Source organism: Polypterus senegalus, chromosome 6 (assembly GCF_016835505.1).
Source record: "Polypterus senegalus isolate Bchr_013 chromosome 6, ASM1683550v1, whole genome shotgun sequence".
Taxonomy (NCBI): Eukaryota; Metazoa; Chordata; class Cladistia; order Polypteriformes; family Polypteridae; genus Polypterus; species Polypterus senegalus.
In genome coordinates this window covers 114851264-114878899 of record NC_053159.1, presented here as the reverse complement: position 1 = coordinate 114878899, position 27636 = coordinate 114851264, and the positions used below count along the sequence as shown (strand labels likewise).

The window sequence follows — 27636 nt, the reverse complement described above, 5'->3', positions numbered from 1 at the left end:
AAGGGAACATTTTAAAAATAACGTAACATGATTGTCAATATACAGTAATTGTTTTGTGAGTGTTATTGAGTGTTGCTGTCATCAAGGATTTGATTATCATTATTTGTTTCAATCAGGGTCGTGTTTGTACGTGTTGTGTTCAAGTTACATTCCGTGTTTGTCAATCATTGTAAAGATAAGAGGTTTCATTCATTGATTCGTTTCTTACTGCATCAATAAACAGCTCGTCTTCCTCTTTATCTGAGATGTGACACACTGCATGCACGTTTTTTTTTTACACTGTCTTCCTTTAGTGGGACATTCACTTTTTGCACCGTGTGCTTTGTTTCCGCAGTAGCTGCACTTATGAATATGCTTGTATGTATCAGACGCTTCATATTTTTTTGCTGCCTTCTCAATTGTGTAATTCGGTTTTTGTTCAGCACTCTTTGGAACTGTTGCTTTTTGTCTCTGCACTGCATCAGTTCACGTGAGCCGCTTGGTGTTCTTGCATCGAAGGTTCCCAGCTGTGCTGGTGCCATCTCATGTGATGTCCACGGCTGTATGTAATGTCAGCTAAGACCCGGCACTTAAAAGTTTCTCTCGCAATTTCGCTGAGTTTGTGCCAAACACCACCCTGACCATCTCATCTCTTCCTCTGCATAAGCACAGTCCTTCACCCGTGAATATTGAACGTCAGTGTTTCTATTGGATTTCCGCTGACGGACGGCCTTATATGGGCAGGCACTAAATTACAAACACCAGCGGCAGCCTGTCTATGAACTTAATTAAACTTTAGGTTTACACCGTGCTTTGTTTCCGAAGTAGCAGCACTCATGAATATGGTTATATATGTCAGTCGCTCGCTTGTTATTGTTTCCGCTGCCTTCTCAATTATATAATGCATGTTTTCTTCAGCGCTTTTTTGAGCTCTTCCTGGTTTTCTACATACTGCGTTGATAGTCAGTTCACGTGATTACGTGGGAGGTGTAATGACGTCACACGAAACTCCGCTCCCCACGGCCATCCAGCTCAACTCCATTACAGTATATGGAGAAAAATAGCTTCCAGTTATGACCATTACGCGTAGAATTTTGAAATGAAACCTGCCCAACTTTTGTAAGTAAGCTGTAAGGAATGAGCCTGCCAAATTTCAGCCTTCTACCTACACGGGAACTTGGAGAATTAGTGATGAGTCAGTCAGTGAGTCAGTCATTCAGTGAGGGCTTTGCCTTTTATTAGTATAGATGATAAAAATTCCATGAAATTTTCCTTTAGGATTCTTCTTTTCTGCTATAATTAGACTTTAAAGTAAGGAAGAAAAATTTGAATCATATTTTATGATGATTACCGAATTGTACTCCGGCATACAAAAGTTGTTTCTGCACTTGTTTCCTACAATCTTAGCCATATTAATCTGAAGAACCCCACCTCTGTGTCATAATTTTTGTTTATCCATAACTTACTCCAAACTCCCCAAAACAAGTCACAAAGACAGTGGTACTACCAAGCACTGGTGCGACTTTACTATACTCCTATTTCTTTTACAAATGGTGGAACTAACAAAAAGAAGACAAAATACACTATTCACTATGACATTTACTGTCTTGTTCATTACATAACATACAGCAAGCATACCAGATTTGTATGAAATGCTTTACAAACTTGTGTAAGAATGAAAACTCCAAAAACTGCTTGGTTGAGAACTGCAAAAAATAACTAAAAGCAAAAGGAGCAACAAAAATTACAGAATCAAATCTAGGAACCTGGTGCTATAGGTTTTAATGAAGTGATACACAACATGGTTATAATGATAAGAAGTTCATAATTATTTACTTAGCTACTACGATGTAATCATTAAATGACAATGTAAACATAAATGAGGCAAAAGACTGACAGATTTATGAAATCTGGAAGAAAAACAGACTCACATCAATCATGTTCCTCCATCCTTCAGTTTTTCCACAGAGTAGGGCTTCAGCATGAGCAAGACCAGCATTATTGATGCAAACATCCACCCCTTGGTGAAGGGTCTTGATGGCAGAAAACATGGACAAGATCTCTTCTTCATTAGACAGATCACACTTGTATGGAACTAAGGTTCCAGAATAGCCAGCACTCTGGCACTCAGCGGCCAATTTCTATAAAAAAACACACACACACACACAAAAACACAGTGTATAAGAATAAAGGCAGTTTAAATTTAACAAAAGTAAAACATAAATGCAATTATCTAATGTTAAGATACAGTTACACTAAAGCAAAATTTAAAATCTTAAAGGGGGACACTCAAAAAAGAGCTATGATGCCAGTGAACATGTTGACCTGAAAAAAATTATGCTACATTTATTCATTCATCCACAATACAAAAGAAACAGAGAATGTGATAAATAGTATATCAATGCTGTGCTTTACTGGGTGGTATGCTCTTTATTAAACAAATAGGGAAGGAAATAAACATAAAAGTTAGAACTAGTCAAGTTTAAAACACATATTAGAACATTTCTGACAAGAACAGGCCATTCAGTCCAGTTAATGTATTCTTATTCGTGTAATTTCCACAAAATTACAAGTTGAGATCCAACAGGTGCCCAAAGTAGTACCGTCTTTAACACTACTTGTTAACTTATGTTTGCAGAATCAGAATGAAACTTTTTTTTTAGATAGATAGATAGATAGATAGATAGATAGATAGATAGATAGATAGATAGATAGATAGATAGATAGATAGATAGATACTTTATTAATCCCAAGGGGAAATTTACATAATCCAGCAGCAGTATACTGATACAAAGAAACAATATTAAATTAAATAGTAATAAAAATGAAAATGAAAAAAAAATTAAAATAAAATTAATGTTCGCATTTACTCCCCCGGGTACCTCTCTTGCCTAAAACTATTTTGATTTCTCACCAATATAGTTGTATAGCTGATTTGCAATATCATTTGAAAACAAACAGTGTCAGAATGGGCGTAAATTTATGCTGATGCTGTTAGCTATGTTAGTAAGGGTCAGATCGGGGTAGTGAGAGTGTGAATGTGACTGAAAGAATAAAACTGAAGTACCATAAATTTACACCAGATCTGACGCTGTTCATTTTCAAATATTGTATTAGTATGATGTTTTCTGATTGGTACTATTTAGGTCATAAAATGATTTCTTCAAAATGTCACATATATTTGTAGCATTGCTTTTTTTCTTCAGAGCCGCACTGACATCAATGACCAGAAGGCGTGAGCTTATTCAGTGCGAGCAGTAGCACGCAGGTGGCCGGTTGCTTGTGCTACAACAAGCTTTTTCTGGAGGCGATCAATGCACATGTACTTTACAAGGCATGTACAGGTCCACAGAGAAAAGAAGAGTGCTCTTTGCTTACCTTGCAGAGGAACTTCATCGTTGCTTCTTACAAGAAAAGGCGATGAAAAAGAAGAAGAGGAATGCTACATCGACAAGATTCTGTTCCAAGACAGCCGCTTTCCTCGGGAAAGCAAATTCAGTCAGTGTCAGGTGCCCCTTTAATGTAATAGGAACCACAGTGTGGGAACTGTTAATATTTGAATTTGATGATTGAATATAGCATGGAACTAACCTCTCTGTACTATGCTTTCCTCTGCATTTTCTGGAGTACAAAAGAAACACCACCGTACACCAAAATGTGGAGACTGGGCAAGATCGGGAGAAAAAAAAAAGTGGCCACTGATTACAACCACAAGATGGTATGCGAATGAATATAAATAATATGAATAATTTTGCCTGTGCCACAATGTATTCCGAAATGTACTATACAAGTCATAAAATTAATAATTCCAAATATCATACAGTGGTGTGAAAAACTATTTGACCCCTTCCTGATTTCCTATTCTTTTGCGTGTTTGTCACACAAAATGTTTCTGATCATCAAATACATTTAACCATTAGTCAAATATAACACAAGTAAACACAAAATGCAGTTTTTAAATGATGGTTTTTATTATTTAGGGAGAAAAAAAATTACTGTGTTTGATGATCAGAAACATTTTGTGTGACAAAAATGCAAAAGAATAAGAAATCAGGAAGGGGGCAAATAGTTTTTCACACCACTGTATATACCTATGTCTCTGTTTTTTGTCAGTGCAGCTTTGACAATATGGACCATAACGTGCATACCAATTCAGCGTAAGCAGGAACACTCAATAAAACTGAATAAAGAAAAAATCAAGTGACAATGAGATACAAAGAAGGCATGATACACCAGCGTTTGTGTGTCAGCTTTAATCCATCCAGATCAGAGCATTTCCAGTTCCATTGTCTCAAAACGCCACTTACAACTACAGTTATTCCCAGTTTCAAATAAAAATAACAGCGTGAGATAGATAGATAGATATATAGATAGACAGATAGATAGATAGATAGATAGATAGATAGATAGATAGATAGATAGATAGATAGATACTTTAATAATCCCAGGGGAAATTCACAGATCCCTGGGGGGTTAGTATGCATCGCGATGGTGACTAGGAGAATAAAAGTTAAAAAAAAAAAACACTAACTTTTACAAGTACTATAAATTTACAATGGCTGTTACAAACTCAAATTGAATGTATGATTTTATTGTGTAATACAACTCACTACGGTAAATATACGCAGCAATCATGATTGAACCAAGGGACTCTTGATTACAAATCAGCAATTCTTACCACTGCGCCACAGAAGCTGTCTGATAATCCTTATATCTTTTGTGAAAGTGTTTATTTAATATTTGGACTTCAAGCTTCACACATTATACAGTGTGGAGGACTGCCGGCTTCGTGTTACAGCCCTCACCCCCAGGCCGCTAGGAGGAACTCTCCCGACAGCAGGATCGTGCCCCGAGTTCCAGCAGGGCCTCATGGACTATGTAGTGTTTATACACAGCCCTGCTGGATACCTTGGGGGCCACCGGGAGTCACTGTAGGGGGGCTCGTGGGCTCCTATGTGCCCTATAACCCGGAAGTACGTCACGGTCATGTGAAAGGAAGGAATTACGTGCTCCCGGGTTGAAGAAAAGGACTGTTTACCCTAACCCGGAAGGAATAAGGAACTGTGGACTGATTGGGCAGGAACACCTTCGGGTCAGGGTGTATAAAAGGATTGTGGGGAAGCCCTGACACTGAGTTGAGCTGGGAAGTAGAGGGGCGAAGTGTCTGGGCGAGGAGGAGAGAGTAGTATTGTTGGTTATTGAGTTTATGAGTAGTGTGGAGGGTGCTTTGTGCACATTATTGTTAATTAATAAAAGAGTCTAGGACTTTTACCTGTTGTCTGGAGTGGTACCTGAGGGTTCAAGAGGTGGGTCGGAAACTCTACTGCCACAACAGTTTATGTCTAAATTTTGGCATTTATTACTAAAATATGAAAAACGTTTCTGTTTTAACGATGTGTTTACATAGATTATTGTAGAAATAGAAGACGCATGAAATGCATGTGTTCTAAATAACAATCCATTATTTCCCTATATAACTAAGTACCTGACACCCAGTTAATCAAGGCTTGAGCTGGGAGAACTTTGTGTCTGTTCTGCGGCGGTAGGGGAATGGAATAGTAGGCTGCTTGCTGCTTGTCTTGATCGGCACATTTACAAGACAAAAGACGCTGATGGAGAGGTGCAAAGGGATTTAAGGTGGGCCCAGTTTACGAGTATTTTTGTAGGTATTGGTAATTCTAGTGTTAATGAAACAATACGTTTTAAATTAGGAAACTATAAATAAAAGACTAATTGGAGAAGTTTCACCACCCTACACAGACTGAAAGTATCTACAAACAGGATACAACAAAGCTGTAGACTGTGTAGTCAGCTTCCAGATCAAGCAGATCTGTATCACATGCCACCCCTTATGCTTACCACCAGACAAAACTGAAAGCAAAGACAGAACAGAATGTTACATCTGATTTCCAAAATGAAATCTACTACTTGTACTACTTTAGGCAAGTCTAACCAGCTCAATAAAAAATGTACTGTTGTAGTTCCACAAACAATATACACATAATTAATAAATTACTGAATAGCAAAGTTCCCGAGTCACTCAAAGTAGCCACTGCTAAAACTATATCAAAGAAATCAGATTCAGAGTTGACAATTCTAAAGTATTACATAACAATTTATGTTTCTTTTCCAGTGTTTCAGTGAAAATTCTATCTGTACAAATGTAATTTTTCACTTAAAAATTACATATTTTTACGAGAAATGTAAATACAGCTTTCTTCTAGTCACAACAGGTAACTGCTTTAGCTCATGATGTAAATGATATTCTACTTTCCTTTAATGCAAAATATGCCACTACTGTTACGCTTTTAACCATGTTGTATTTGACATAATTGATTATAGCATTCTTCGGTATTTAGCTGGCTTTCCATGCACTGTTCTTAGTCATGTTACTTATTAGTTAGTCATCAAATAATTGTCAATACATGTAGAAGACAGTACTCCTTCATTACTTTCTGCAGTTGGACATGGTGTCCCTAGGTCTATCTATGCTAGCACCAGGTTTTTTTTCTTAATGTATTTTAGAATTAAGAAACATAATTTGGTTATAAACTTTCATCTCTTTTCTGCAGACACTCAGCTTTAGTTGTCATTTAAACTAAATAACACATTTAGCTAATGTATTATTTAACTGCTTTACTGATGTGAAAGTATAAATAAATGATAATTGTTTGTGTTTGAAATCAGAAACAAGCAATTCTTTTAATGAATAGGATGTCTTAATACTTAGGCTGAATACTTTCCAGTCAAAAGGTCTGATTTTTAGTTTATCTGAATCCATCCAAATTCCATTTGTTATCTTTGACACATCTATGTTTAATTTAAAACACAGAAAAAAAAGGATCATAACCTAAAATATGAATAAATTCAGTCCTTAAAATAATTTAATAATGAAAATAATATATTTTATTATAAATATAATAATAATGATAATAATTTAAAACCAAGGAGCTCGTGGTAGATTTTAGGAGACCCAGGCCCCTCCTGGACCCCGTGATTATCAGAGGTGACTGTGTGCAGAGGGTTCAGACCTATAAATACCTGGGAGTGCAGCTGGATGATAAATTGGACTGGACTGCCAATACTGATGCTCTGTACAAGAGAGGACAGAGCTGACTATACTTCCTTAGAAGGCTGGCGTCCTTCAACATCTGCAATAAGATGCTGCAGATGTTCTATCAGAAGGTTGTGGCAAGTGCCCTCTTCTATGCAGTGGTGTGTTGGGGAGGCAGCATAAAGAAGAAGGAAGTCTCACGCCTGGACAAACTGGTGAGGAAGGCAAGCTCTATTGTAGGCACGGAGCTAGGCAGTTTGACATGGGCAGAGCGATGGGCGCTGAACAGTCTCCTGTCAATTATGGAGAATCCACTACATCCACTAAACAGTATCATCTCCAGACAGAGGAGCAGCTTCAGCGACAGACTCCTGTCACTGCCCTGCTACAATGACAGACTGAGGAGATCATTCCTCCCCCACACTATGCAACTCTTTAATTTCAATACTGTTTTTTTTATCAGTAAGCTGCTGCTGAAGTATGTGAATTTCCCCTTGGGATTAATAAAGTATCTATCTATCTATCTATCTATCTATCTATCTATCTATCTATCTATCTATCTATCTAATGGATTCCAGTTATCTATCTAATCTTAAAATCTTTCCCAACAAAAAGTTATAAATGTTTTAGCCCCAAATCCTTAACTTGCACAACTCCTCAAGGTGCAGACCTTCTTAGAAGTCCAAAGATATAAAACTAGGGAATCATTTAAGTACAAGGAACCCAAACTTTGGAACTATCTACCTATCAATGTTAAAGAACCCTACTGTGCACAACAGTTAAATCAAGCAAAATATCTAGCTCTGAGTTGTTTCTAATATAGCTTCATATATTCTCTTGTGCTATTTTAAAATTACCGATAGTTGTAGTAAATATTTTCATTTACCATTTCCGAATGATTTTTTATTTTTATTCTCTTCTTGGTATTTGCGGTGGCACCTGATCAGCCTCGTGGTGGATTTGTAATGGCTGCATTTTCAAACATCTTCTTTCCTAAAGAAATTATTAATGATTGTGCCTTTTACTGCTGTTAAACATTCTGCCCCCTGTAACTTTGATTGAGCAAGTTTGAGAATGTTATATTATGTAAATGTTGATCTGATCGTTTTAAAGATAATTATCATTATGACCATGAAATATGCTTAGTGTCAACTTGAGATATGAGATATCAGCTACAAATGAAAAGTAACTGTTTGTTTTTCACAGTGACGAATATAATTTCATATTCCTGTGCTTCCTCCTACAATTCCACTTAAAAGAAGCATTGTTGGCCAAAGCATCTAACAGCTCAGATTTGGGAAGCCATCAGCAAATCTTATTAATTGCAGCTACCTTTAACTTTAAACTCACTATTTCAGTACATTTTTAAGCTAACTTTGGGTTTCTGAATTGTCGGCTATCCTGAGAAAAAGAGGCCAGCAAGCTCTTTTTCAAATCAGAGTGTAGATATCTGATTTTCCAGAGATAAAAACCACAGTCTGTTTGATATCTAGTAACCAAAGTGTTGATTAGCCTAAAGTAATGAGAAGCAAACACACAACTCATTTGTAACATTCCTGATTAGACACCATGGTACCCAAGGTTCCGTATATTTGCTAACCAGGGTCAATCTTATTTACCTTTAGCAACTCCACCTATATACTCATCAAAACCTGGGAAGTTCCCCTATAGTAGAAAGAAATGCTTACAATTACTTTATCAGTAAACTAGCTTTCAGCAATATTCACCTGGCCCTAGTCTCATTGTTCAAAATATTGAAAGCTTTATGCTCACAAGCAAACTACACATAACAGACAGACAGATGCAGAATTTAAAATAAACTTAAGAAAACACTTTTCAAAGTTTTTACCAAACACCCATTGTAATGGGAAAAAGAAATCAATCAAAAATACCCCTCACATGGGTTATTAGTTTGAGATACAAACTTTGACAAGCTTCACTATAACAGTACACAAGACTATAAATGTGAAACCTCGTAATGTGCAAACTACTGCTCCAGCTGTATAAATTCTCACTTCATCTTAATAGTTAATCAAGATTACAAATATTAATTTTAAATCATCTTTAGCACTGTAGTGAATAAACTTTCCACTTTTGTCTTAATCCAGTATGAGCCTTATTTAAAAATCACCATTCCATAAGAAATCAAGGCAATCTATAACATTTCAGACATTTGCTAAATTCCAGAGCAGCAGCTAAGGGTACCCTGGTAAAAAATCAGGAGCCAATGTCAAAAGCCAATAATAAAGACAATACATCATCTAAAAGTGAGCTGATAAAGACTAGTTAAAAGAATGGCTGCACACAAATCTTCGTCCCTGACTCCTCGATTTATGGTATCATCAACTCTGACTATGACTCGAACTCCTCTATATGTAATTATACTCATAATTACTATGTTGATTGAAAGCACGCAGGCTATTTTTTTAGCACCCTACTCTGTTAAAGTTTGTGTTCAAAGTTCTGTAGCAATGCCACTGTGGCGTTTTTATCTTCTTATATAATACGCTACCGTGGCTGTCCATTTGTCTGTCTAGGATTTTAAATCACCTGTAGCTTGCAAACCGTTTGACCTAATTGACCTGAAGTTTGGTACACATATATTACGTGACGTCTACTATCCACTTTCGGGATGATGGTTGACCTCCAAAGTTATTCCTCTTTTTATGTTTACTTTATTTTATTGTAGAATCAACTCTCGGCAGTGGGCGGCCATGCAGCGCATGTGTATGGGTGCCATTTTCATCCTTACCACCTTCGCCTACCTCTTCATATCTTAAATCATTCTTGAGGCAGATTGAAGACTTGGGTGCCAGCTTAAGTGAAAAATTAAAGAAAACGTACTAAGTAACTGCAACACAATCAGTTTTAATGTGAAAAGATGCCAACGAAGAGAGGATGCGGGCAGCTAGGGTGGAGAAAAGAAGAGTTGCTCAGGAAGCAGCAAGCGCATCAACCTCTGAGCAAACGAACGGTAAACGCACAAAGAGGATGACAACTAGGAATGCTCAAATCAAGTGTATTCACTGCACGTTATCGTGCAGTCCGCCGTTACTGGTATTATATATTAAGGCAGTTACAAAAAATGTGTAGCACTAAACATAAAACAAAACATACAAAATTAAAAAAGGCTATATTTTTTTAAAGGCTAGAAGAATAAAGTTTAATCAAATAAGTATACATGAAATTGGAAATTTTATTTCAATTTACATTTAGTCTGAGTCAGATTTGGTGCATTTTTACTGACTCCAACGTCAGTTAGCCAATAATTGCTCTAATCACAACCCAGATTAAAAGACAGGAGCTCGATAATACTCAGCACATCAAATGCAGAAAAAAAACACTTCTCAGCATCAGCTCTCATAACAACAAAGAACCAAACTACAGCAGATATAAAATTTTGTGTGAAGGAAGTGAAGAATATATAAAATACTTCTATTTTGTGGAACAATAGAGAGAGCTTTCAGTAATGTCAAAACTTCAAGAAGAATAGTCAGGTATGGGATCAGAAGGTTATTTAGTACAGCAGGAAATATACGACGACCTCAATAAAGACCCTCCTGATACAGGAGAAAGCTAACAAACCAGTTTTCCTAGCCAAGAATGCAAGTAATAAGTTAGATAACACATTCCACGCAGGTAGCTGCATTTCCAAAGTACATTTTTTTGTTAAAATTTTATTTTTGCAGTTTTTTAGCCAACAATTTATTTTATTTAATTGTCTAATTACAACAAAATTCATAACTGACGAATATTACCCTTGATAAACTAATTGTATTTTTTTACTTTTGATTAATAACACTACATTGAAATTATGTATTTTGTGTTTCCAACCAGGCTGTGAAGTCGGAGACAATTTTGGGTACCTGAAGTCGGGGTCGGAGTCGGCAAAAATTTAGAGACTCCAACTCCTAATAAATTTAAATTGTAATGAAAAAAATACAGCAAGTTCAAATGTCCCATTTCACAAAAAATAGTCATAATTAAGTACTTTGAATTTGATGTAAGAATAAAGCCCAGTGCATAGTTGTGTTACTACTAGTGTGTGGTTCAACTGAGCTATTATACAACCTGACATTCACATATTATAATCTGGATTATGGTAAATTACAAAAAGTGTTTTCCTTTTATCTCAGACTAGCGGAAGCCGTAGCATACGGCGGTGTAAGAATAGGAACGGAAAATGGTGAGAAAGGAATTCAGTATAACAAAGGCTTAGGAAACCACCATCGCAGTATAACGAAAATAGCAAGGAGCAAAACCAATGCCAATAGTCGATAGAGTACCATCCTGTAGCAGGCTATGGAAAACATAGACATTGTGAAGGACTGCCGGCTTCGTGTTCCGGCCCTCACCCCCAGGCCGCCAGGAGGAGCTCTCCCGACAGCAGGATCGTGCCCCGAGTTCATTAATATGGAGTGTTTTTACACAGCCCTGCTGGATACCTTGGGGGCCACCAGGAGTCGCTGTAGGGGGGCTCGTGGGGTCTTGTGTGACCTATAACCCAGGAGTACGTCACGGTCACATGACAGGAAGGAACGACGTGCTCCCGGGTTGAAGAAAAGGACTGTTTACCCTGACCCGGAAGTACGTAATAAGGAACTGTGGACTAATTGGGCAGGAACACCTCCGGATCAGGGGCTATAAAAGGACTACGGGCCAGTCCAGACACTGAGCTGAGCTGGGAGGTAGAGGGGCGAAGTGTCTGGGCGAGGAGGAGAGAGAATAGTGTTGTTGTTGTTTGATATATGAGTAGTGTGGAGTGTGCTTTGTGCACAGTATTGTTAAATAATAAAAAGTCTTGGACTTGTATCCAGTGTCTAGCGTGGTACCTGAGGGTTCAAGGGAGCACTAGCGCCCCCTACTGCCAGAACATATATAAATAGACGCCGCATTCACTGTGTTGTCCAGTCGACACGATCAGTCAGTGCGTCCACCCTATTGCAAGTTGTAAAAGTGCCATTTAAACTAATACAGGTAGACATGGAAACCGAGTTTTCTGATGAAAAAACAATAATGTTTTAAACAGTATCATTTACATACAACAGATTTTGGCGAATTGTTTACATGCAATTATTTATATCCATTTATACACTAAATGCGTGCGTATCTCATGGTCTTAGAGTTGGTGGGCGGGGTTCTGTGAGTTGGCAGGCGTGGCTCTCTGTCTTGCGTGCGCTCTCTGTCTTGCTTGCCCTTAGTTTGAGTTGGCGGGCGGGGCTCTGTGAGTTGGCGATCGTGGCTCTCTGTCTTGCGTGTGGTGTAAAGTCAACGTGGCTCAGAGGTGCATGTGGACTTTTGCACAGACGAAAGTGACTGAGGCTGTGTTTGGTGAGTTGTTGCGTGCCTCAAGAGCGACGCTGGACTTGGGATAAAATGCTTTTACTGAATCTCTAAAGGCAGCACGGTGGCGCAGTGGTAGCACTGCTGCCTCGCAGTTAGGAGAACCGGGTTTGCTTCCTGAGTCCTCCCTGCGTGGAGTTTGCATGTTCTCCCCATGTCTGTGTGGGTTTCCTCCGGGTGCTCCGGTTTCCTCCCACAGTCTAAAGACATGCAGGTTAGGTGTATTGGCAATTCTAAATTGGCCCTAGTGTGTGCTTGGTGTGTTTGTGGGTGTCCTGCGGTGGGTTGGCACCCTGCCCAGGATTGGTTCCTGCCTTGTGCCCTGTGTTGGCTGGGATTGGCTCCAGTAGACCCCCGTGACCCTGTGTTCAGATTCAGCGGGTTGGAAAATGGATGGATGGATGAATCTCTTAAGAGTAGGACCAAATTTTCCTCACTCTGACATTTTTGAGGCAGTTAGGGCAATTTTCCTACTGTGAGATGCTTGAAGGACACAGACTCCTAAAATGATTTACTATTATTATTATTATCTATATATATAATTCACTAAGGCAAGACAACCATGAAAAGCACGCCGGAAGGGGCGTGGATTCACTAAGCCGACAAGTGAGACACCTATGGCGCACGCAGGAAGGAGCCACGCCCACCAACTCCAAGACCATTATATATGACGACAACTCGCAGGGCCACGCCCACCAAGTCGGACGCGAGGACACAGAAAAAGTGGCGTCATTTATATTCGTCTGTCGTGGAGGCCACATGCGGTGCAGGTCAGGTTAATGCCATGTTCATGTCATGCACTTCCGAGCTACGTTGACTGTTCATATCTATATATATATAATTCACTAAGGCAAGACAACCATGAAAAGCACGCGTCTTCATGCGTCTTCTTAGATGCTCCTGCAGGAACACGGAAGAAGTTTTCCTGCCCACCAACACTCCTTTTCACCGCCCGCCTACCCTCGCTCTCTACGCATTCACACTGCCTACCCATGTGCCCGGACGCAAAAACTCACCGACCACCCAGTTAGCCCCTTTCGTCTGTGCTAGGAGTCCACATGCACGTCTAAGCCACGTTGACTTTTCATTATTCTTTTCGGTTTCGACACCAACCGCTGGCCCACCATGAAAACCATGCGAAAGGAACAACGAAGCCCCGCCCCAAACTCTACCCCTCCTCCCACGTGCTCAGGAACGCACCTCAGACCACTGCCCGCCAAATCAAACAGCTCATCAAACACATACTCACTCGCTTTGGTCTGTGCTGCGGTCCAAACCCAGCTGTGAGCCACGTTGACTATTCTTTTGCCCTCCATGGCTGCCGCTTCAAATGTATTTCATGGAAACAACACTTCTTTCAATGTTATAGAAATTCCTGCTTCAGGTAACTGTTTGTTTCTGTCAGTCGGGTTTTTTTGGAGAAATGTCATTGACGAAACTGTTGCTCATAGCAAACTGTTTTACATACTACATACAGCAATTCGCATCCGCGACAAACATGCGTCTTCTTAGATGCTACTGCACTTTGTACACACACCCCGCCCCGCCGTGGTCGGGTGTCTTGGTGGATTATATATAGAAAGACAGCCAAAACCGCACAGAGCAATGAAAAGTCTACGTGAGTCACAGGTGGGGTTACCAATTTTAATACAAACAAATAAGGGACGCATACTGCAGCGGGGGTCACATTCCTTGGGGGCCAAGACCATGGAACGCACAATTTCATTCTCAAATACGGGACGATTCCGTTTTTTAAACGACGGGTGGCAACCCTAGCCTCACAGGTGCATCTGCACTGTACAAAGACGACAACGCCTCGAAAGTGACGAGTTGGAGGTGGGCACTTGAGCAGGCGGTGTATACTGAACGAGAAATCAGCAGACTAGCATGACGGAGGGAGCGGAGTGGATGTCGTTCTCCTCTCCTCCCGCTCCACCTCCGCGCCTGTGCGGATCGCTCCCGCATTGATTAAAACCCAATGAAGAAAGCAGTCTTTAAAACCAATAAGCTCTGTGCCTTTGTTTCATTACCGCCTCACCTGATTCACCAATGCAGGCACCGAACAGGCGATCCGGCGCGTCATTCCCATGACCCCGGGCAGCCAACCTGGTAACCAAAGTCTTTGGGTTCAGGGGGGGAGTATGGTTACAAAGCTGAAACTTAAAGGAATTGACGGAAGGGCACCACCAGATGTGGAGCCTTTCGCTTCATTTGACTCAACACAGGAAACCTCACCCGCCCGGACAAGGAGAGGATTGACAGCTCTTTCTCGATTCTGTGGGTGGTGGTGCATGGCAGTTCTTACTTAGTGGAGCGATTTGGATGCTTATTTCCAAAACGAACGAGACTCCGCCTGCTAAATAGTTACACGACCCAACAGCGTCGGCGCCCAAATTCTTAGAGGGACAAGTGGCTTTCAGCCATGTGAGATTGAGCATTAACAGATCTGTGATGCACTTGTATGTCCGGTACTGCACGCTACACTGAATGGATCAATGTGTGTCTACCCGGCGTGGGTAAGCCGTTGAACCCCATTCGTGATGCAGACCGTGGCTTGCAATTGTTCCCCACGAACGAAATTCCCAGTACGCGGGTCATACGCCGCACTGATTACGCTCCTGCCCTTTGTAACCCCGGTCGGGTGACTTGGTGGATTATATATAAAAAAGCACCCAGAACCGCAAAGAACAATGAAAAGTCAACGTGGAAACCGACTGAGGCGGTGTTTGGAAAATTAACAGTCAACGTGACTCACAGGTGCGTGTGGACTGTACACAGACAAAAGCGACTCAGGTAGGGAGTTGGGGGCGGGCACATAAGCGGGCAGTGCGTACTGAACGAGCGCCGCTCAACTCCGTCATTCGCTTTGGAAGGAGAAGGCGACTCCGGTTTTCAGTCACGGACAATTGTATGTTGCTTCGTAGCGTGCATTGATGCAATGTTACTTTTCTTGGTGGTTTATTAAATTACGGATTTTTCAAATGTTTATTTTTTCCTCTGTGCTTAAAAATTATTATTAATGACAGCCTAGCCATATTTATGGAGCAAACATCTAACAGACTCGCAACACTTATACAGGAACACCGCAATGCCTTCAGAAGGAAAGACCCACAGTCACTGATTTACACCCATATAAGGTGCACAAGACACGTTTAACTGGAACACTGTGAAAGTATGATTCCGGGTCCACACTAAGCTATATCCTAACTACAGGGTCACGGGGGTCTGCTGGAGCCAATCCCAGCCAATACAGGGCGCAAGGCAGGAAACAAACCCCAGGCAGGGCGCCAGCCCACCACAGAGAGTACAATACAGAAAATAATTCAACAATATGACATCTTGTAATTATGAGATGAGATGCATTTTATTATCTTTTATGCCATATATATTTTGGATACATATTTTTGTATATATTTTATTAGTTAAAGCTTGAATTTTAAGGAAATTTTATTTATTTTAGCATTTTTATGGTCACTGAACAAATGAGCAAATGAGGTAATACCTATGGTCTATTGTTTATTTATAAAAATACCAAAGTTAACACTTTAATATAGGACACTAGGGGGCTTTGCCCCCTGCTCGCTTCGCTTGCCAACCCCCATTTTTGTTTTTCCAGATACACACTTTTAAGATTTTTTTTTCTTTGAATTGTTGCTATTTCATTACTTTCACTTTTATTTCAGAACTTCTGTAAAAACAATATTTGGAATCTTTCGAGTCCCAATGTGCTGAATCTTTTTAATGAGGTCAGTGAGACATGTGCTTAAAGACTTTGTACCATAATTCAGGATATGTTTCTCTGTTTGGAATTTCAGCACAGACAAAACAATCTACATTATCAGCAGTTAATCATTTTTTTGCAAAATAACCAATAAATGCATGTGAGGTAAACTCTGTTTTTGAAATTCTCTTGACTTAAACTTCAAAGCCTTACAATATTTCCATACTTCTGACATATATAGATTCTGACATATATATTCAATCTCTATTCACCTTTTCGTTATTTCACAGAGCAATAATTTCTCTTTCTTTGTGCTAATGCGATGTTTACAGAATTTATATTCTGTATCTTGCTCTGCATGTGTTTTGTGCCTACGTTTTTTTTTTGAGTCTTTTGAATTCCAGTTTTCATTGTCTTTAACCTGCTCTGCATGTGTTTGGCCCCCTTGTTTTTTAACCTCTTTATGATGTTTTACTTTTTTCTTTATTTCACCTTATACAATTTCTTGCATTAGGAATTTGTTAGTTTTTACATAACCCTTGGGGTCAGAGCACAGGGTCAGCCATTGTACAGCTCCCCTGGAGCAATTGCAGGTTAAGGGCCTTGCTCAAGAGCCAAGTAGGATCTCGTTTGGCAGTGACGGAGATTCGAACCGGCAACCTTCAGGATACAAGCGCAGATCCTTAGCCTCAGAGCCATGTCCGTGGTGATTATTTTCCCTTTTTCGAGTAATAATCTCCGTTTGTTTGCGCTACTGCAATCTTTACTTTCTTTTTTTTATACTTTCTAATTTTCCTACTTTCATATTCTTTAACTTTCTCCACATGTGTATTGCGGCAACTTTGTTTTTTTTTTTTGAGCCTTTCAAATTCCACTGCTTTCATAATCTCTAACCTGCTCTGCATGTGCATAGCGCCAACATCCATATTGGACAGGCTTTTTTTCAGTTCCATTTGTTCTGGGCTGATAATTACTTTCCTTATTTTCTGAATTTGCACCTAGATTATTCTTTTTTCTTTTTTGTCTCTCCAACGCTTTTGAGTCTCTTTTCTCCGTGCTGCTTTCTTCTTCGCTTAGTCGTCTACGTTTCATTTATAACGTATTGTCCTTACACGCTTTATATGCGCTGAAAGCCCTGGATCTGTGTATGCTCAAAGCCAAAACATGACTGTGTGTGTTGTTTCCCGTGCTCTTATATGGTTGTAAGTAGGGCATGTCTAGCAAGAATCTCATGTTCTACATTATCGCAAGACGGTCCTGAGTCTTATGTATGGTTTCTTATATATCTCTTGGCAGAAAGTCTCATGTTTAAAGTCCCTGCAAGACTCCGTGGCCAATCTCTTTAGTTTCGCGAATCTTCTGTGATCTTAACGTGAAGATCACGTCTCTCTGTTTCTCACCAGGATTTTATTTTATAATAGAGAGATAAGGCTTCTCTCTGTCTGCTGGAGCTTAGCATAAAAAGGTTTTTAAAGGGATAAATTAAAAAAGAAAATCAGAATCAGCCTTAAAAAACGTGATCGGAGCATCCCTAATAGTAACCAGTGCTTGAAATTAGCTGGAATGTGCCAGTGCTCCGTACCAGCACTTGTCTTTATTGGCTTAGGAATACTGGAATTTAATGTGTTCATACAAGTGCATACAGGTGACACAAGGGCAATTCTTAACATATAAGCTTCTGTTTTGTCTTGGTAGAATAATATATTGCTCTACTTTACCCTTTTGTATTATTAATATGTAGCCTTTGCCAGAATGCCTCAAATCTCCCAGACTTGCCACTGTTTATAAGGTACTGTGCCATATAACTTCTCCCCACCTTTCCTTCTACATGTATAAACTCATGCAATTAGGTGTGGTAAAAAACAAGCAGGAGTTAACTTTTAGTTAACAATTTAAACAATGTATTATTGATAATATTCATAAATAATAACAATATGCAAAGTACATTTGAATACTGGCAACCATACAACATGATAAATGTTGATGTGTAGTTTCAGGCGGCACACAGACTTGTTAGTTACTTAAAATGTCTCTAGTTAAGGCATCAGTTGTGGTCAGCTTTCTTCAGAACAGGCCACAGGCCTAACTCAATATGGCTGCTGAGCTGTGCTCCTCATTGTGTTCTTTTCAGTTCATGATGTGTGATGGTCTTTCATCAGTTTGGTAAGAGAGACAGCGAGGTAAAGAAAGCAAATTTTTAGGTTTTCTGTCCAACCCCTAGATCCAATAGGGTGTAGTGGTACTTAAAGGATTTTGATACAAGACAGTTCCTAACAGCCATACTTCAGACCAATTGGGGAACACAATACCCTCACACCTGCCCTCTAAACAAGGTTTTAAGCTAAAGCTTGGCAGTTAAGCAGCCTGGCTTTCCTGTTGGGGTTGACTGAGAGACTTTAGCAGAGAAATATTGGCCAAACTTAATAATAATAATAATAATAATAGTAATACATTTTATTTATATAACGCCTTTCCCATGCTCAAGGCGCTTCATAGAGTCTTAGAAAAAAACAGCAGGGTATAGGGCTGTTCGATATAACGATATATATCAGATGAGGATATAAAAACGTCTATCGCTGCACATTACGCTATCGTTTGTTTCGTGGTGTCGCAAAATAAACTGTTTACGGCAATATTTTTTCATTGTTTTGATGGCCACCACGTGGATGCAGACACACTAGCATGGCTGATGAAGACGAGGCAACACCAGGTAGCTCCACACAGAAGGACCTTGTTCCTAAACGAGGGGCTACCTCTGTAGTATGGAGATGGTTTGGATTTGAAGAGTCTGACACGGACCAGAAAACGGTACTGTGCAAATTATGCTGCAAACCGATCCCTACCACAGACTCCAACACAACAAACCTCTTCTACCACCTCCGCAAAAAGCACGTGAGCAAGCATGCAGAGAGTTTACAACTGAGAGGCAGGCCACGTAGGATATTACAGTTGTAATGGTACTAATTAAACGAGCATGTTAAAAGCTTGGAAGATTAATTGCTACCAAAACAATTTGCTTAAGGCATAATTTTCCCTGCAGCGTTTGCTGTCAGCGCTAATCTTGTTAAAATTACGCTTACGCCACAACTGCATTAACATGGCAAATCTCGTTAACGAGTTACAGGATCGCCCGTGCTTGGGGCTGGACGGCATCAACACGCTAGCGCCCCAGTCCCACGCACGGGGCGATCAGCTGTAACTCATTAACGGAGATTTGCCACACTACGATGTGCAAATTAACATTTTACTAGAATGTAGCCTAAAAAATATTATATTTAATATTATATATTTAATATATTTTTGTCGTAAGCCTTATTGCTGCTACAGTTTGAAGTATAATGTTTACATTTGGTTTTGACAGTTAATGTTAGACTTGTATTTATTTTGTTTAAAGGGTTTATTGGCCTTATATAGTTTAGTTGTTAGTGCTTTGATCCTTTTATATTTAATATATGTTGTGAGAGTTATTGCTGCTACAGTTCACATTTTGTTTATGTCAGGCATTTTATATAGCAGTATTTTATATTGGGCCTTTAGTAATTTGTTTTTGAAAAGTGTTTTATATTTGATACATTAACATTTTATGTTTACATTCTAAGTCAAACATTTGCTCAAATGTTCTAAATAAAAGAACAGAAATAATTACAAGTTGAGTGCTTCTCATTTTTGATTTTTTTAATTTAAATGAAAAAAAAGGAGTGGTGATTATATAAACTATTCACTGAATACAAAGAAAATGTACTATATCGTGATATCGGGATATGAAATGAAATATTGGGATATAAGATATTGGTCATATCGCACAGCCCTAGCAGGGTATATGTAACATTGGATACAAATGTTTTCCTGAATAGAACAATGAAACAAATAACATAGCATTAAACAGAATAAAGGACAATCATGTCATAAAATGATTTCTTCAAAACGTCGAATGTTATTTATATGGCACGGACATGTCTGCATGCACTTTTTGTGGTATATACTTACTTCCTAAAGCCTAAAGTCACAAGTAGTGCGCAGAGGGCATGCTCAAAACTGTGTGTAATGCCACGAAAAGTGCCTGCTGACACTTTAGCATGCAAGCAATGGTATTTGCATTCTTGCTCCGATGTAGAAGGGAGCTGAGTTTACCTCTGTTACAGCGTATCTATGTGAAAACAGCAGTATCAGATGCGGGGGTGGGGTGTATTTGGGCTCGTGAACGCGGCCGAGATAATAAAACTGACAAAAAAAAAACAAAAAAAACAAAGCTAACCTTTACAAGTATCATAAATTACACTGGCTGTTACAGACTGAAATCAAATGTATGTTTTTATTTCAAAATAGTAAGACTAAGAGCAGTTTACTTCTCAAAACAGAGAGGTGCAGGATCAAACTCACGACCTTTTGATTCCCAGTTGGCAGCGGAGTCAATTGCACCACGGAGGAAGTCATAATAAACAATTGTCAAAGTCGCATGTTAAGGCGAAAAAAGGTTAGTTTCTGTAGTTATATTTTTGAATAAAAGCGCAATTGTTGTGCTAGATTTGTACCTTCTGTGAAAATATTTCTTTTGATATTTGGACTTCAGGCTTCATACATTATATAGTTTATGCCTACATTTTGTCATCTACTACTAGAATATAAAAAACGTTTCTGTTTTAACAATGCGTTTACACAGATTACTGTAGAAACGGAACAGACATGAAATGCATGTGTTCCAAACAAAGATCTATCACTTCTACTCTAAAACTCCACTTCACTCCCAGAAAATCAATCAAGGCAAGAGCTGGGAGAAGTTTGTGCACATTCTAAGTTGGTGGGGGGATGTTATAGCCGGCTACTTGCAGCTTTTCTTTTATCAGCACATTTAGATTAACAAAAGACGCTGGCGGAGAGGTGAGAACGGTTTTAAGAAGCGATTTAAGGTGGGACGGATTTACGAGTTTTTTCATGGGCTCTGGTAATTCTAGTGTTAAGTAGTGCTTTAGTGCCAATTTGCAAGAGTTCAGTTTTGTTACAATTTAATTTTAAAGAGTTTTGCTCCATCCAGGTTTTAATTTCACTGAGGTAAGTTGTGAGCTGAGAAAACTCTGATGAAGTTGCACTTTTGACATTGAAATAGAGTTGAGTGTCATCTGCATAAAAATGATAACCCAGTCCATAGCTACTAATAATATGGCCAAGAAGAAGCATATAAATACAGAAGAGAAGAGGGCCAAGGACACAGCCCTGAGGAACTCCTTGTGTGACTGGCACTGAGCTGGATCTGCTGTTGCCAAGACTAACAAACTCTTGCCTATCAGTCAGGTAGGACTTGAACCACTGAATGGCAGTGCCGGAGATACCCAGCATTAGTGCTGGGTGGTATACCGGTTCATACTGAATTTTTGTTATGATATGGATTTTTCTTATACCACAACACCGGTTTAAATTGCCTAAACATCGTTCGGAACGTGGCACAGCGGGAAACTGTTTAAGGGGGGATCTTTTTCACTGCTACACCGCTAAATAGGTATGCAACAGAGTACATGCGGTAGTAGAGGTATTGCGTGGTGAAAATGGACAGAGAATATTCCGTCCGTTGCCTGGAGATACTTTGGTTTTAAAAGGTCAGATGTGGACCATTATGTTCAAATATGTGAAAAATGTTTCAATACTACTGGATAATACTGCAAGCCAAGTTGTACTTGTTTTATTTTTTTTCAATACAGTGTAATGTACCTGGGTACAGTGTAATAGTGTGATGACATGTTGACTTTATTCTCGACATTTCCACTTTAATCTCGACGCTTATAACGAGAACAAAGTCAACATTTTTTTTTATTCTTTATTTTGCCTTATACAATTTCTTGTATTAGGAATTTGTTAGTTTACGCATACCACTTGGTGTCAGAGCGCAGGGTCAGCCATTGTACAGCGCACCTGGAGCAACTGCAGGTTAAGGGCCTTGCTCAAGAGTCCAGCAGAGTAGGATCTCTTTTGGCAGTGACAGGGATTCAAACCAGCAACCTTCGGGATACCAGCGCAGATCCTCAGCCTAAGAGCCACCACTCCGCCCATATGTAGACTTTATTCTCAACATTTCTACCTTATTCTCACCGTTTATGTCGAGATTAAAGTCGACATGTTGCCTTTATTCTCATAAAATGTCATTAAAGTAGAACATCGTAAACTAAACTTCATCGTAAAATGAATATTTAATTAACTAGATTTTCTCAAACCCCGTCATAAGTTATGTAGCACATTAAATGCTTTGTGTTAAGTGTTCCCCAAGCCATGTTAAATCGGTACGTGCTTCTTAAACTGACTTCCTCTTGTACTGAAGAAGTGCCAGCAGCAATCGCCACACAGAACATATTCACTTCATGATATTCCTGCTTCCCGAACATTTAGAATGCTAAGATAAATACTTCACATAATTTTCATTAAGAAATGCATTAAAGCATGTATTAATCATGTGGGGGCACAGTGGCGTGGAGGTTGCTCTTCTGCCCTGCTGCAAGGGGGTCTCGGGTGTACTCTGCCTTGAAATTGCATATTTTTCTGGTGGGTTTACTTGGCGTGCTTCAGTTTCCTTTCAAAGTCATGCAAGATGTGGGGTTTTGTTATGCTGTATTGACCCTGCTAGTGTATGTTCTGCTCATATTCACCCTGCGATGTTCTGGCGTTCAGGATTTGCTCCTGCCTCACACATAATGCTTGCTGGGATGGGTGAAACCCTGAATGAATGGCATAATTAAACATGTATAACGAAGATTTTTTTTTAAGTTCTGAACACTCCGTAGTCTAAGTTTATAATTAGTTTTAATTTTACAAAGATGTTTATCATGTGGTGATTGGTTAGGTGGAGAAAGAAAAAGGAAGGATAGGAGCTGAGGATTTGGTACATCAGACAGAGACAGCACACATGGAATAAAGAAGCCCGCTCAAAAGAACATCCATTGAATTCTGTGTTCGTGTCTCCAACCACCAGATCACAAACTCAACATTTACACAATATTTAAGTTAAACCTGTGTGATACCCATTCATACATCCAGTTTTTTGGAGCCTTGTTACACCTGCCATAAAGTTCTCTACACTGAACGTACACCTGGGAACCCCTTACTGCAAGGGAGCAGCACTACCGCCACACTACGGCTAAGGATCTTTAATGCATTTCATCCTGAAAATGATATCAAGTTATATATCTTAGCATTCTAAATTTTCAGACAGCAGGAATATCATAAAGTGAATGTATTCTGTGCGGTGATCGATGCCGGGGCCTCCTCTTAGTGCGGAGGAAGTCAGTTTAAGAAGCACGTAGTGATTAAAAACTGGGTCAGGGAACACAACACAAAGCATTTAATGTGCTACATTAACTTATGACGGGTTTTGAGAAAATCTAGTAAATTAAACATTGATTTTAGGATGAAGTTTATTTTACAACATTCTACTTTAATTATAAAATAAACTATGAAAATGAAGTTGAAATGTCGACTTTAATCTCGATATAAATGTCTAGAATAAAGTGGAAATCTCAACTTTAATCTCGACATAAGCATTGAGATTAAAGTGGAAATGTCGAGAATAAAGTTAACATGTCGACTTTATTCTCAACATATAAAGTGCGTCCGGAAAGTATTCACAGCGCATCACTTTTTCCACATTTTGTTATGTTACAGCTTTATTCCAAACGCAACACAACACCCCATAATGACAACATAAAAAAAAGTTTACTTGAGGTTTTTGCAAATTTATTAAAAATAAAAAAACTGAGAAATCACAAGTACATAAGTATTCACAGCCTTTGCTCAATACTTTGTTGATGCACCTTTGGCAGCAATTACAGCCTCTAGTCTTTTTGAAAATGATGCCACAAGCTTGGCACACCTATCCTAGGCCAGTTTCCTCTTTGCAGTACCTCTCAAGCTCCATCAGGTTGGATGGGAAGTGTCGGTGCACAGCCATTTTAAGATCTCTCCAGAGATGTTCAATTGGATTCAAGTCTGAGCTCTGGCTGGACCACTCAAGGACATTCGCAGAGTTGTCCTGAAGACACTCCTTTGATATCTTGGCTGTGTGCTTAGGGTTGTTGTCCTGCTGAAAGATGAACCGTCGACCCAATCTGAGGTCAAGAGCGCTCTGGAGCAGGTTTTCATCCAGGATGTCTCTGTACATTGCTGCAGTCATGTTTCCCTTTATCCTGACTAGTCTCCCTGTTTCCGCCGCAGAAAAACATCCGCACAGCATGATGCTGCCACCACCATCGTTCACTGTAGGGATGGTATTGGGATGGTATTGGCCTGGTGATGAGCGGTGCCTGGTTTCCTCCAAACATGATGCCTGGCATTCACACCAAAGAATCTTTGTCTCATCAGACCAGAGAATTTTGTTTCTCATGGTCTGAGAGTCCTTCATGTGCCTTTTGGAAAACTCTGGACGGGCTGCCATGTGCCTTTTACTAAGGAGTGGCTTCCGTCTAGCCACTCTACCATACAGGCCTGATTGGTGGATTGCTGCAGAGATGGTTGTCCTTCTGGAAGGTTCTCCTCTCTCCACAGAGGACCTCTGGAGCTCTGACAGAGTGACCATTGGGTTCTTGGTCACCTCCCTGACTAAGGCCCTTCTCCCCCAATCATTCAGTTTAGATGGCCGGCCAGCTCTAGGAAGAGTCCTGGTGGTTTCGAACTTCTTCCACTTACGGATGATGGAGGCCACTGTGCTCATTGGGACCTTCAAAGCTTCAGAAATGTTTCTGTAACCTTCCGCAGATTTGTGCCTCGAGACAATCCTGTCTTGGAGGTCTACAGACAATTCCTTTGACTTTTTGCTTGGTTTGTGCTCTGACATGAACTGTCAACTGTGGGACCTTATATAGGCAGGTGTGTGCCTTTCCAAATTATGTCCAATCAACTGAATTTACCACAGGTGGACTCCAATTAACCTGCAGAAACATCTCAAGGATGATCAAGGGAAGCAGGAAGCACCTGAGCTCAATTTTGAGCTTCATGGCAAAGGCTGTGAATACTTATGTACATGTGCTTTCTCAGTTTTTTTATTTTTAATAAATTTGCAAAAATCTCAAGTAAACTTTTTTCACATTGTCATTATGGGGTGTTGTGTGTAGAATTCTGAGGAAAAAAATGAATTATATCCATTTTGGAATAAGGCTGTAACATAACAAAATGTGGAAAATGTGATGCGCTGTGAAAACTTTCCGGACGCACTGTAGTTTTTTTTTCTTTCCTGTGTCCGTATTTTTTTTCTTCACTGTTGCCTAAAACGATTCCATAGGGCTATACCACAAATAGCATTATAAATGCAAGTTGTAGTTTTATTATTTATGTATATAGCTTAGCTTGAAGCAAGGTCCATATTAATGCAATTTGCCTTAATGATGGTTCAGTTGGTAAAGACGTCATCACCAAGTTGCACTTGTTTTATTTTATTTTAGTTTTATTTGGTGAATACTGTGTAATGCACCTGGGCTTGAAGTCTTGAAGTAATAGTATTATTACTGGAAGTTGCACTATTATTTACTTTATCATTATTTATTAGTTTAAATATTGTGCAGTTTAATGATGGTAAAGTTGTTTAAAAAGTCACTTTAACGTGTTAGTGGACAGAGATTGTTAACATTAACAGAAAGTGTAGTTAGTTTACAAAACATACTTACTATTTATTCCTTTTCTAAGACATGTTCAGTGCAATACAACTTTTGACATGCACCTCTGGATATTTTACTAAGTCTAAATGCCTCTTTGGATGGTTGAAAATATGTTGTCAAAATTTTAGTTAAAGTTGTTTGCAAAATTTGTTCAATAAAAAGGTTCTATATTTTGAATGCACCTGTCATGCAATGCGATTCCTTCTCCTCATTAGTGCCAACCCCTAGAAAACTATCACTTTTTGGAGCCATGCAAACCTGTATTAATACTTGTGTGCACATTAAAATGTTTTTTTGTACAATGTACAATTCTCATGACAGTGGAATAGGTCATTCTTAGCAAGTCTACCGCAGTAATTGCAGTGGAAAATGTGGTTAACATCCACTCATGCATGGGGAAAAAATAAGGTTGAATACCATGAAACCGGAATAATTTAGAAAAATACCGTGATCTAGAATTTTGGTCATACCGCCCAGCACTACCCAGTATGTTCTCCATTCTGGAAAAGTAGAATGTCATATCTGACAGTGTCAAATGTTGCACTGAGGTCTTACAGAATTAATATGCTGGTTTGTCCAGAGTCTGCTGCCATAAGCAAATTATTGGTTACCCAAAGAAGCAGCTGTGCTGCGCCTAAAAACCAGACTGAACGGGTTCCATCAAATTATTAGAGGTTACTGTAAGTAATTGATGAGGAGGCTACAACATGCTCTAGAACTTTTGACAGAAAAGGCAAGTGGGAAATAGGCTGAAAGATCGTCACCATCAAGACTAGACTTTTTTAACATGGGGGTTACAGAAGCGATTTTAAAAGTGCCTGGCACAAACCCAGTGTCGAGGGATGTATTGATTATTGTCATAATAGTCGGGATTATGGCATGAAGGCAGGATTTAAGAAGTGTGATGGGGATGGGGTCCAGTACACAAGTAGTTGGCCTCATCTTACAAAGCAGGTCATTAACAAAGGCCGATGTAACTGGTGAAAATTTAGAAAAGGAGCTGGATGGAGTGGGAAGACAGGGAAGGATATAAATGGATGATGGATTTATGTCAGTTGAATTATTTAGATCTTTAATTTTATTGCGGAATAAGTGGAGGAATTTTTCACAGACTTCAGTAGAGGAGGTAATTGGGCCAGATGCAGGTTGAATTATTTATTACGACAGAGAACAAAACCTTTGGGTTATCATGGCCACTTTCTATTATTCTCCAATAATGTGTGTTCTTGGCTGCAGTTAGTGCATCCCTGTAAACCCCTTGATGGCCAGAGAAAGCCTGAATGTGAACAGTGAGGCCAGTCTTACGTGCCATTCTCTCAAGGCGTCGGCCAGTTGCTTTCCTAGATCATAGCTCTGAATTATACCATGGAGCTGAACGCTTAAAGGAAACCTCCTTATGTTTTAAAGGAGCTGTTTTATGTAGTGCTGAATGAAGGGCTGAGTTATAGTGGTTAACAAGACTATCTAATGTTGATGGAGTAGGTGAAGACATAAAAAGATCAGAAATGGATCCAGCAAGGACAGAGGGACAGATATTTTTAAGGTTTCGGAAAGAAATTTGACATTTACAGGTAAGAGGAGGGAGAGGTAATGAGACAGTGAAAATCACTGCTTTATGGTCAGAGAGTCCCAAATCACTGCTATAAGTGTTGCCGACAGATAATCCAGATGTGCAGATCAGGTCCAGTATATGACCACCAGAGTGGGTGGGAAAATCAACATGCTGCACCAAGTCAAAACAGTCCAGTAAGGATAGGAATTAATTTCTCAGTTTATATGTAGTAATGTCAATATGGATGTTGAAATCGCCAAGAAGAATGACTTTCTGAGAAAGTGAACTTAAGTGAGTTAATAATTCAATCAGATCAGATACAAAAGACGCATTGTATTTCGGAGGATGATAGACAACA

The 27636-nt window shown here is 39.4% G+C and overlaps 1 protein-coding gene across 1 annotated transcript in view; it reads right to left on the bottom strand.

The window, feature by feature from the left end:
- The window catches only part of dhrs11a (dehydrogenase/reductase 11a), a 178031-nt gene that overhangs the window by 84199 nt on the left and 66196 nt on the right, over positions 1 to 27636 (bottom strand). Inside the window, exon 2 of the mRNA XM_039756838.1 lies at positions 1911 to 2120. Coding sequence (XP_039612772.1) covers positions 1911 to 2120 — 210 coding nt within the window. The remainder of the gene's footprint in view (positions 1 to 1910; positions 2121 to 27636) is intronic.